We start from the raw sequence: 12,242 nt of genomic DNA on the forward strand, positions 1-12,242 counted from the left end.
AAAAGGGAGGAATGGCGGCAAGCAGCTTCTTTCCCTGCCTTACTCTGTAAACAGGCTACCCCCACCTGAGGGGCATGTAGCTCTCACATAATCTCCATGCCCTCCTCTTCCACAGGCTCAGGATGTATACAAAGTAAGCACCCTGGCTTCCTGCTCAGTCACTTAGCCAAACCTCTAGACTCCCCAAGTAGACACAATGTATCAACCATAACAGAGATCAACAGAGGATGAATAGGAGACAAGGGGATGGATCTCTTGCAAATGGGAAGGGGTACAAAGACCAGAGCCAAAGCATGAGGGAGAATGAAAGGGAAAATAAGTAGAATAAAGATATACCATGTACAGGAACCTAGTAACCTCAATGAATGTAGATATTATATGCCATAAACATGAACTAAGACTAATACTATCAGTAAGAATGAAAATGGGGAAAGGGGAATTAGAGAAAGAGGGAGGGAGGTGAGGGACAAGGAAGGGGATTAAACAAAGGAAACAAGCTACATTACGTACACACACCCACGTCCCCAAGACGACTGTAAAATGGACATACGGCAAACATGTACTAATTTTTAAAATGCTGGTAAAGATGTGAGGAAAAAGGAACACTTCTACATTGTTGGTGAAACTGCAAACTAGGCCAACTACTATGAAAATCAGTACTGCATAGATTACTCAAAAAACTAAAAACAGAAATTTTACTTGCCTCACACAAACATCTCTTGGGTATAATCCCAGTAGAGTTGAAGTCGTCATATTACAGTGATACATGCATATCCATGTTTATAGCATCGCAATCCACAATAGCTAAATTAAGAAAGTGGCCTATATGCCCACGAATACATGAATGGATAAAGAATATATATTTATATATGTGTGTATGTATATAATATAGAGTACTATCATAAAGAAGGATAAATTTGAGTCATTTGTAGGAAAATGATGCACCTTGAGCCCACCTTACTAAGTAAATCAGACACAAGCTAAATATCACATGGTTAAATATATTTTTTTTTTGTCTTCTTGAGACAGGGTCTCACTACACAGTTCAGGCTGGCCTTGAACTCACTTTGTAGCCCAGGCTGGTCTCGAACTTGCAACGACTCTCCTGCCTCAGCCTCCCGAGGGCTGGACTTACAGGCATGCACCACCATGCACAGCAAATATAAGTAATTTAAAGAGCACAGTAAGAGAGATGGGAAGAAACAGGGAGGTGGATTTTGTAAAGATGAGAAGGGGGTATGGAGAAGGGGGAAATAGGAAAGTGGTGTGGGGAGAGGGGATTGAAATTGATATATTCCTCCAAAATGAATGTAATTATTATGTATTGCAAACATATACTAATATAAAGTAAAATTTTTAAAAATCTCTCTTCCTGCAAATGAAGTCTACACCTTTGTAGAACCCAATGTCTCACATGAGTTTAGGTATTACTGAGCTGCCAGAAAGTTGGATTTTAATTTTGTTTGAATAATCATCCTTCAAGTACTTTAACTGTCACTAAATCACCTCCCACCCTTTTGAGTTCAATGCTAAATTACCTATTTAAAGCTATCCTTTAAGCTAGACATAGTGGTGTATACTTTAATGCCAGCACTCCAGGAAGCTGAGGCAAGGGAATCACAAGTTTAAATCCAGCCTGGGGAACTTAGCAAGACTGAGTCTCAAAATAAAAAATTAAAAAGGGCTGAGGATATAACTTAGTATGAAGCCTCTTTCTTCAATCTCTAATACTGAAAAAAGAAAACAAAAAAAAAATCCTTTTTCCTGTAAGCTCTGTTCATTCTCAGTAAATTTTGGGTCTGCTCAGTGATCAGTGTAGTTTCATAATATGCATGTTATTTTGTAAAAGTTAAATATGAGCTAAGATCTTTAAAAAGTACAGTAGGAAAATTATTCACTTAGTATAATTATATTCCCACTTGAGTTAATATGAAGGCCACAATTAAAGTGTTTCACTATTTGGTTAACTATCAGCATCAGAGGTAAGGAAGAGTCCATTTATGATTGGAAGAACTTAAAGCTTCCAAATGTAGTCCATGAGGCCAGAGCCAACAAATAAAACCAGAAAACAGCATTTATCCAAAACAACTACTAAATGGAATACACAGAGTAACCATACTAAAATAAAAGGTATGCCAGACATCATTGTGGATACCTCCTACAAAACAGAGAAAGAACAGGCTGCTTTGCTGCACACAATAAGCCGAAAGGCATGACCCAGTCAAAAAGCAAATAAAGAGGTCCACAATGGGCATGAAAACATAAGAAGCACCTTGAAATATACTCCCCAGAAAAACTGAAAAATAATGATAACAAAGAAAACCACTTAAAGTCCCTATAAATGGTCTTGAGGACATAGAGCAAATGAAAAAACATTTACTGGAGAAAATCTACAAGAGCTGAGTAAGAACAGCAAGAGCCTGTGGTGAATTAAGCAGAACAAGATGTGCCTCTCCGTCCTAGTTCAGTGAAATGGAAAGTCCACTTAAGACTGGTAGAAGCTAGCTGGGCTGGGTGGCGCACACCTGTAATCCCAGCACTCGGGAGGCTGAGGGAGGAGGATCATTGTGAGTTGGAGACCAGTCTGGGCTACAAAGTGAGCTCAAGGTCAGCCTGAACTGCATAGTGAGACCCTGTCTCAAGAAAAAAAAAAAAAAAGATTGCTAGAAGCCCCCCTCATTAAGCTCCTAGTCCAAAAGCTATCTTCTTGGGAAGGGAAGAATGTCAAGTTTTTTTTTTAATCCTTCTCCTAGTAACCTGTTGCTGAAGCTAAGATCTGGGTTATTGTGTGTCTTAGTTACTTTTCTCTCATCATGAGACAAAATACCTGATGCCCAGAATTAAGGAAGGAAAGGTTTATTTAGTTCCCAGCTTGTGGAGGTTTCAGTCCATACTCGGCTGGCTCAAACACAGAGTGGCACATGGCACAGGGCAACAGTTCATGGCAGTGGAGAACAGCAAAAGCAACAAGAGCACAAAGGTGGGGAAGCAAGCCTCTTTTCCTCCCTTAACCTATATGCTGGCCCTCTGCCCACCCCTGAACCATCTCAGTGCCCTCCTCTTGCACAGGCTCAGAATAAATACCAAAAAACATCCTAGAGCAGCAGGGGCATGTCCTTTTCACCCCAGGATGTGGAACTGCTGAGTCACTTAGCCAAGCCTCTAGACTCCTCAAGTTGACACAATGTATCAATCATAACACTATGCCTAAGAAGTAGTGGCTCCATTCTTCCAAACACCCCCAGGAGAGGCACAAAGACTCTACATTAGCCTTGGGTATGGTGCTGCTGAGAATAATGAGGCCCAATCATCTTGGCTTTGGCTCATGACACCTTGGTTCAATAACAGGAAAGGCAAGTCCCTGCTCCCATTTTCTCTACCTCACACTCAGCTAAGAGTATCACTCAGAAATGCACCATTCTCCCCATCCCCAGCTGCAAAGCTGTGCCTAGGAGATTACGCCTGGTCCTAAAGCAAGTAGCTTCTAATCTCTTCCCAGAATTGACTTCATTTGCAACTGGGTATGAAAAATTCAAGCCTAAGGTGGCTCTTAAAAGCAGTGGGAAAATTTTTTTTTAATTTTAAAAAAATTTTTAAAAAGCAGTGAAGGTTGTAGTAAAACACAAGTTTAGAGGAGATGGGTAGAGTCAGTGGATATAGAGGCTAAATAAAGTGCAAATAAACTGGTCTGCACCAGCAAACCAGAAAACCAAGGACAAAGAAAACTAGAACGAGCTTGCCTCCAGTCAGAAAAAAATCTCAAACACTGACCTTAATAATCACCCCTTCAGAGGAACCTGGTTTTGACTGCTTTAGTCTAACAATTTGCCCCACTGCATGTTGAAAACAACTATATGATCTGCCAGCACTTACTGGAACATAGCTGGTAAAGAAAAAGAGAGCTCTGTCAAAACCACTATCATCCCAGGATGGCTATAAACATACTCAAGGCTGTGCCTCCTGAGAAGCACTGTCAGAGGCTTAACAGAGACTGCACTAAAAAAATCCACCTAGTCTCTAAACAAATAAGCCAACAATAAGCCCCAAGAGGAGGGGGCCAATGCCCAGAGTTCCTATATCATGTAAAATGTCCATCTTCCAAAAAACAATTGTGAGATGGGCTAAGAACCTATAGGGGCTGGGGATATAGCTCAGTGGCACAAGCACCTGCCTGGCAAGCTCAAGGTCCTGAGTTCGATTCCCATACCAAAAGAAAACAAAACAGTAAAGTACAACCTGGGAAAAAAAAGCAATCAAGAGAAAAAAAAAGCAATCAAGACTTGAAAGTAATCATTATACATATGTTCAAAGACTAAATGAAACCATGTTAAAGAAGTAAAGGAAGCCTGGCATGCTGGCACACACCTTTAATCCAAGCACTCAGGACAGCAGCCACGAGTTCAAGGCCCACCTGGGCTACACACTGAGTTCAAGGCCAGCCTGCACTATAAAATGAGACCCTGTCTCAAAAAACCAGTTTTTTTATTTTTAAAAAAATAAAAAAGGAGAGCAGCAACACAACTAACAATTAGCTCTTACTTTGCTCTAAGCACTGATAACATCACCCCTGCTTTAGAGATAAAGACACCTAGGCACAGCACTACCATGAACGCGAACAAGGCCCCCGGCAGGAAGGGGTAAAGCCCAGGCATCAGACCTTGGGGCTGTCTACACCTTGTTCCAGGGGGCAGGAGCCACAGCAGAGTTTACCTGCACCTGCCCCCCTCACCATGAACAACCGCGCACGCTAGCACTTGACTGCACGGGTCACACTGGAGGCTTGCCCACCCAAAGCTACATGTGCTAGCCTTTATGCATGGCTTGGAGAATTTTAAGATTAAAATTTACAACTATTTACAAGCTGTGCTTTGCTCACGAGCTTCAGGTGTGTAAAACCGCTCACCCTGTCTTTACCCTATTCACAGTCAAGAGTCTTTGTCCCCAGAACCCAACACCTAAGGACCCCAACTGCAGAGAACAAAGGATGCCAGTGTTCCTCAAAAAAATTTTTAAAAAATAAAAAAGGAGTAAAGGAAGGCAATGTGATGACAATCCCATATTAAAGAATATCAATAAACAGAAATTACAAAAAGAAATAGAAATATGAGAGCTGAAAAGTACAATGACTGAAGAATTCATTAGAGAGGCTCAACAGTAAACTTGAAAACGCAGAAAAATTAATGAATATTAAGACTAAGCAACATGAGTAACAGAGAAAAAACTGAAGAAGAATGAACAGCCTCAGAGAACAGCAAGACATTATTAAGCATACCAACATATACATGATAAGTACACCAGAAGACAGAGGAATTGGAAGAAAAATTTTTGGTGAAATAATGGCTGAAAACTTCCTTAGCTTATTAAGAACAGTAATGTACATATTGAGAAAGCTCAACAAAGTTTAAGTAAGGAAAATCCACAGAAATCCACAGACTCATAATACTAAATACTGAAAGACAAAGACAAAGGGAAATACGTAAAAGAAGCAAGAATGTTCCCCTACTAATAAAGAAATCCTGAAATTAATAGCATGTTTCTTAGCAGAAACAGTAGAGCTCAAGCTAAGTACAGTGGTACACACTTATAATACCATTGGTCTACTCTGGAGGCTGAGGTAGGAAGACTGCAAATTCAAGATCAAGCTGGGCAGTTTAGCAAGATCTTGTCTCAAAATAAAAAAATTAAAAAATTAAAGAGGACTGGAAAGGTGGCTCAATGGTAAAGTCCTTACCTAGTATGTGTAAGGCCCTGAGTTTAATCCTCAGTACCCAGAAACAGGGGCAGGATAGCAGGAGGGAAAGACAGTGCAGGGGAGAAGATGGAGGGACGAAGGGAGGGATGGAAGGATGGAAAGAACAAATGAGCAAGGCCAGAAACTAACGGGTTACGTTTCAAAAATGCTCAAAGAAAAAAAACTGTCAAGTAAAAATCTTATATACAGCAAAAATACGGTTGTAAAATGAAAGTGAAATAAAGACATTCCCAAACAAAAACTTGGAGAATTTATTGCTAGAACAGCTACCTCATAAGAAATAACTAAATGAAGTTCTTAGGGCTGAAAGCAAGTGACGCCAAAATTGTAATTTAAATCCACACAGAAAAAACAAAGAGCAATGGAAAAGCTAACAAAGTAATTACACAAGACAATATAAATGTTTTTCTTACTTTCTTCTTTGAACTGATTTGAGTGGCAATTATTTAAAATAACTATATCCTGCCGAGCATGGTAGCGCATGCCTGTAATCCCAGCACTCGGGAGGCTGAGGCAGGAGGCTCACTGCAAATTCGAGGCCAGCCTGAGCTACAAAGTGAGCTCAAGAACAGCTGGAACTGCATAGCGAGATCCTGCCTCAAAAAGACAAAAAAAAAACTATATCCATATTACATATGTATATAATATACTTTTATACTATGACATATAGAGATAAAATATATTTGCAGATGACATCAAAGGGAGATGGGTAGAACAGCTGTGTCAGAGTAAGGAAGTAATTCCAGATAGATACCTTTACCAAAAGTGATAAAGTTAATGTAACAAAAGTTATATAACTTCTTTTTTTCTCGCAACTTCTTTTTTTTTTTTTTGTCTTTTTGAGACAGGGTCTCATTATGCACTTCAGGCTGGCCTTGAGCTCACTTTGCAGCCCAGGCTGGTCTTAAACTCACAATGATCCTCCTGCCTCAGCCTCCCAGAGAGCTGGGATAACAGGCATGCACCACCATGCCAGGCTTCTTCTCTCAACTTCTTTGAAAGACACTATATGAATTATTAATCATGATAAGGTATTGTTGGATTTGTGACACTTGGTGATATGTAAAAATAAAACAACAAAAAGAGGGAATAGAACTATATGTGAGTAATGTTTATATTATTTCATTAGAATGAAGTTTTAAAAGTCTTAGAAAAAATATGGATAAATCCTTATGATTTCAGATTTGGCAACAGGTTCTTACATAAAAAACGAAAAGTATGAGCAACAAAAGAAAAATTGGTAAATTTTACTTTAGCCAAAAAAAAAAAGAGAGCCGGGCACAGTGGCACACCCATCCATGTAATCCCAGCACTGGGAAGGCTGACGCAGGAGGATCATTGGGAGTTCGAGGCCAGCCTGGGCTACAAAGTGAGTTCAAGGCCAGCCTGAACTGCAACTGAGAACCTGTCTCAAAAGGCAAAAAAATACAAGCAAAAAAAAGAAACTTCTGATACTAGCCTAGGGCCTTGCAGCTTTACCATTACATATCCCAACTAAAATGAAAAACTTTCATGCTTCAAAGGACACTATCATGAAACTAAACAGATAACCCATACAATGAGAGAACATTTGCAAATTATCTATTTGATAAGGGACATGTCCCAACATATATAAAGAACCTTTACAAATCACTAAAATCAGTAAAAATTTTAAAACCCTGAGGTGAGATGTATAGCTCAGTAACAGAGCTCATGTTTTGTTAAATTCCAAGCACCAAAAAGCAAAAATCCAATAATCCAATGTTTTTTTTTTCTTTTTGATACTGGAAATTGAACTCATGACCTCATGCTTGCACAGCAGGTGCTGTGCTGCTGAGCTATAACCCCCACCCAATAATCCAATTTAAAAATAGGCAAAGGGTAGGAACAGACATTTCTCCAAAAAATATATACAAATGGTCAATAAACACATGGTAAGATACACAATACCTTTAGTCATTAAGTAAACACAAATCAAAACCAAGATGCAGTACCATTTCACACCCAGTATCTACGATGGCAAGAATCAAAATCAGGTCAAGTGTCAATGAGAAATTGAAACTCTCATGCACTTCTGGTAGTAAGGCATGCAGCCACTCTGAAGACCAGTCTGGCAGTTTCTTCAACAAGTAAACATGAAGTTACCATATGATTTGGCAATTCTACACTTATGGAAGTACAAAGTATGTATACCTAAAATAAATTAAAAAGCCAGGTATAGTGGTGCACACATATAATCTCTGCACTCAGAAGGCTCAGGCAGGAGGACCACCACAAGTTTAAGGTCAGCCTGGACTACATAGCAAGACCCTGTTTGAAAAAAAAGAAATAAAGACAGACTTATGTCCACACAAAAACATAGATATTAATATTTGGAAAAGAACCAGGCATGGTGGCGCATGCCTGTAATCCAGAACTCCAGAGGCTGAGGCAGGAGGATCATTGTGAGTTCGAGACAAGCCTGGGCTACAGAGTGAGCACAAGGCCAGCCTGAACTAGAGAGCTAGATCCTGTCTCAAAAAGACCAAAAAAAAATAATTGTAACAGCATTATCCATATGAACCAAAAGGGGAAAAAAACCCAACTCACCATCAACTGATGAATGTATAAAGAAAATCTTTTATACTGTACTCATACACAGACCATTATTTGGTCCTACTAAGGAATAAAATACTTATACATGCCATAATATGAACAAACCTCGAATATATAGTGCTAAGTGAAAAAAGCCCATCACAAAAGATAGCATATTACATAAATGCATTCATATGAAGTGTCCAGAACAAATATATGCAGAATGAGGCCAGGTGTGGTGGCGCACGTCTGTAATCCCTGCACTCGGGAGGCTGAGGCAGGAGGATCGTTGGGAGTTCAAGACCAGCCTGGACTACAAAGTGAGCTGAAAGCCAGCCTGAACTGCATAGTGAGACCCTGTCTCAAAAAGACACACACACACACACACACACACACACACACACACAGAGGAAAAAAAAAACAGAATGAAGATAAACTGATGGTTACTTAGGCCTGGGGGAGAGAGAAGGATATAAAAAAGTGACAGCCAAAAGGTGACAGAAGTGTAAAATTGATTGCGCCAATGGTGTGACACATCACTGGAAATACTAAACTCTATTGAACTGCACGATTTAAATGGACGAATTGTGTCATACGATGTTTAAAAATTTTCATAAAGATTTTTTAAAAATTAGAAAAGTGTATGAATAGTATCATGATAAATATAGTCAAGGACTCCTTAAACTCAGGTAAAAAGCTGAGGAAAAACTATAATGCCTCAGTTTCTTTTTTTTATTCCTTTTTTTTTGGTTTTTCTCCGGTACCAGGAACCGAACTCACGACCTTCCGCTTGCCAGGCAGGCGCTTTGCCGCTGAGCTAAATCCCCAGCCCCAATGCCTCAGTTTCTACCATTTAACTATTAATGAAATAAATACAAAATTATATCTTTCAAAGTCCATAAATCCTTTTAATAGTAACTAACAAAGTGGCAGGTGTCCTTCAATTTTTTTTTTTTGAGACAGGGTCTTGCCAGATAGTTCAGGCTGTCTTTGAGTTCACTATGTAGTTCAAGCTGGCCTCAAACTCTCAGCAATCCTCCTGCCTCAGCCTCCAATTGCAGGAATTATAGGTGTGCACCACCATGCCCAGCTGTCTTTTAATTTTAATAAGCACATTGTATTGCACAGTACAGTTTTAGGGTACTATGCTGTGTAAAGAATTCACTTCACAATGCCTCCCAGAAATTGTATCTACGTGAGAGTATGTATATATAAGTTTATGAAATATTCCTTTTTAATATGTAATAAGTGCTATTTCTATTCTACTGACTCTCATCTAAGAAAACATACTGATCTACACCATTAATATGGTTTCCTAACAGTACACTAACATTTCTTTCAGTTCTGCAATATTATGCTATATAGTAACGGCAAATGTTTGGGGAGATGGATATACGAATTACCCTAACATGATTATTACAAATTATACATTTACTGAAATATTAACTATACCCCATAAATACATACCATTTCAGTTAAAACTTTTAAATTTTAAAAACTACAAAATTCTTGAAGGCATGACTGTGTTTCTTTTGCTATCTTATTATCTAGCACAGTGCTTATGTGCACAGTAGCAGACATTAAATGTTGACAAAAAATAAAAATTTAAGAGATTATTTCTCAAAGCTCACAATACTGTACTTCAAAGTAATACTGAAGAAGTGGTGGCAACTAAATTTTCTTTCAATATATGGGAAATAAAAAGTATATACTGAAGTACACCAAGTCGAGAAACTTTTTCAAAAACTGTTCTTGAGTGAGAGCTAATAATGGAGGCAACATTAAAACGTGTTATAAGCACTGCTATATTCAGAAGCTAAGGAAAAGTATTCTTCCAACTTCCAAAATGACCTGCGCACACATAACACTACTGAATATTCAGCTCAAAGGATAATCGTATTTATATATAAACCTCGGGCAGTGTACGTTTTGGAGAGAAAGATAATTACGGTTTTCGTGTATCAAGGAGCACGCCCGTCAGCAAGGGAGTTTATTGCTGCCAATTCAATTCGCCTGTTTACAGGTGACTTCTTGTCATCTTACAGCGCCCTCCAAAATGCTACTTGCGACTAAACTCTGAACCACAGGCAATTTAGTGTCACATCCCATTACTAACTTTGGAAAGTAGCCCAGTCTTCTTTACATTCAGAAATAGAAGCAGGCTGGGAATGTTGCCCGCCCCATCTCTTAACATCGCGGGAAAACAAACAAAACAAAACAAAACCGAACTGAGCGACTTCGGCGCTCCAGAAGCCGCGTAAACCTGCCCCTCCGCTCCTCCGCTGTGCCCACAGGGTTTCTCCCACTCTTCCTCCAATCACTAACCCTCTTTTCCTTCTCTTAACAGCAGCTCGGAGTGAGCCCACACACTCTTTTCCACGGGCTCGCGCTGACGCGGGGTCAGGAGGGCAGCGCTTTCCCTACTAGGTCCCCTTGTCCTTCACCCGCCTATTCCATGTGACCCGCGTCTCACCGGGCGGTTGCGAGCCGTTCCCGAGGCGCCGCGCAGATGTAACTGCCACTGCGGGCGCGAGCCGAGCACAGTGACCAGAGGCCGGAACAGAACCGCTGAGTGCCGGCGCTTTTCGAAAGCAGCCGCGGCGGCCGCCCAACGCCAAGAAGGTATCGCGAGCAGCGCCATCTTGAGCGAGGAAAGAGGAACAGGAGAAGGGGATTGTGGGACAGCGGCTGACTGAACGCGGTGCCCTCACTCATCCCCCCGCCCCCCTCGGCCTCTCCCGGCTGACGCCGGAAATAGCTTGTATCTGATGATTTGGGCCTTTCGAATACCTTCTTCTTCTTTTTTTTTTTTTTTTTTTTTTTTTTTTAACCCCCTGGGACTGGACTTTGTTTTTCTTACACAACTTAGAAGAAGGGAGTAGCAGTGTCTTTTGCTCTTTTCCTAGAATGGCCAGATGTAATTAAAGAGACAGAGAACTGCTATAAATAGCTGCTGCCACCGCAGATCACAGGGAAACACTTTATGTCTGCAATAATTATATGTGAATGTGGATAATATTTTGCAATTTTAAAAGTGCTTCTTAGCCGGGCGTGCCGGCGCACACCCGTAATCCCAGCACTCAGGAGGCTGAGGCAAGAGGATCTCTGTGAGTTCGAGGCCAGCCTGGGCTACAAAGTGACCTCAAAACCAGCCTGAACTGCATAGCGAGACCCTGTCTCTAAAAGACAAAAAAAAAAGTGCTTCTTACATATCTAATCTTATTTACTCCTCATACCAGCCCTGGAGAATACGTATTATTTATAAATATTCCCGTATTTATGAGGGAACACTTTGAGATAGATTGTGGCTTGACGAAAAACAACTAATGGGCTATTGGGATGGAAGCTAAGCCTAGCTTTCCAAACTTTTTCAGTGCTCTTTTCGTGAATTACACCTAAATTTGGAAGGAACATTTGTGTACTTTAGAGGGCCATGATCTTTCTGTTTCTAGAAAATGCTAGAATTTTTTTTCTGGGCTTGTGCACTTGCTTTTCCCTGTCTTGAACATCTTTCCTGTAGATTTGTACATGATAAATTTTTTTCTTGCCATTTGAGTCTGTAACTCAAATATCATCTGATTATGACAAGAGTACTTTAGATAAAGAAGCAAATACCGGCCAAGCGTGGTGGTGCATGCCTGTAATCCCAGCACTGGAGAGGCTGAGGCAGGAGGATCCTTGTGAGTTTGAGACTAGCCTGGGCTACAAAGTGAGCTCAAGGACGGCCTGAACTGTATAGGGAGACCCTGTCTCAAAAAGACAAAAAAAAAAAAACTTACCACTTTTGATCACATTGTTTTATATTTCCTAAAATCTGGCTGTAAAAAGTGTGTTCCACAGATCAGCAGCAGCATTTGCATCACCTAGGATATTGTTAAAAATTCAAAATCTCAGTCCTCACACCAGACTGAAAAATTCCAAATCTGACTTTAAGAAT

The 12,242-nt window shown here is 40.2% G+C and overlaps 1 protein-coding gene across 1 annotated transcript in view; it reads right to left on the minus strand.

Moving 5' to 3' along the window:
* The window catches only part of Abcb7 (ATP-binding cassette, sub-family B (MDR/TAP), member 7), a 140,923-nt gene extending 129,963 nt beyond the window's left edge, over positions 1-10,960 (minus strand). The window contains exon 1 of the mRNA XM_005413086.2: positions 10,779-10,960. Within this exon, the coding sequence (XP_005413143.1) occupies positions 10,779-10,946 (168 nt within the window). The 5' untranslated portion in view covers positions 10,947-10,960. The remainder of the gene's footprint in view (positions 1-10,778) is intronic.
* Positions 10,961-12,242: the final 1,282 nt, after the last annotated feature.

The sequence above is a fragment of the Chinchilla lanigera genome, unplaced genomic scaffold (genome assembly GCF_000276665.1).
Source record: "Chinchilla lanigera isolate Chin_1 unplaced genomic scaffold, ChiLan1.0 scaffold00161, whole genome shotgun sequence".
NCBI lineage: Eukaryota > Metazoa > Chordata > Mammalia > Rodentia > Chinchillidae > Chinchilla > Chinchilla lanigera.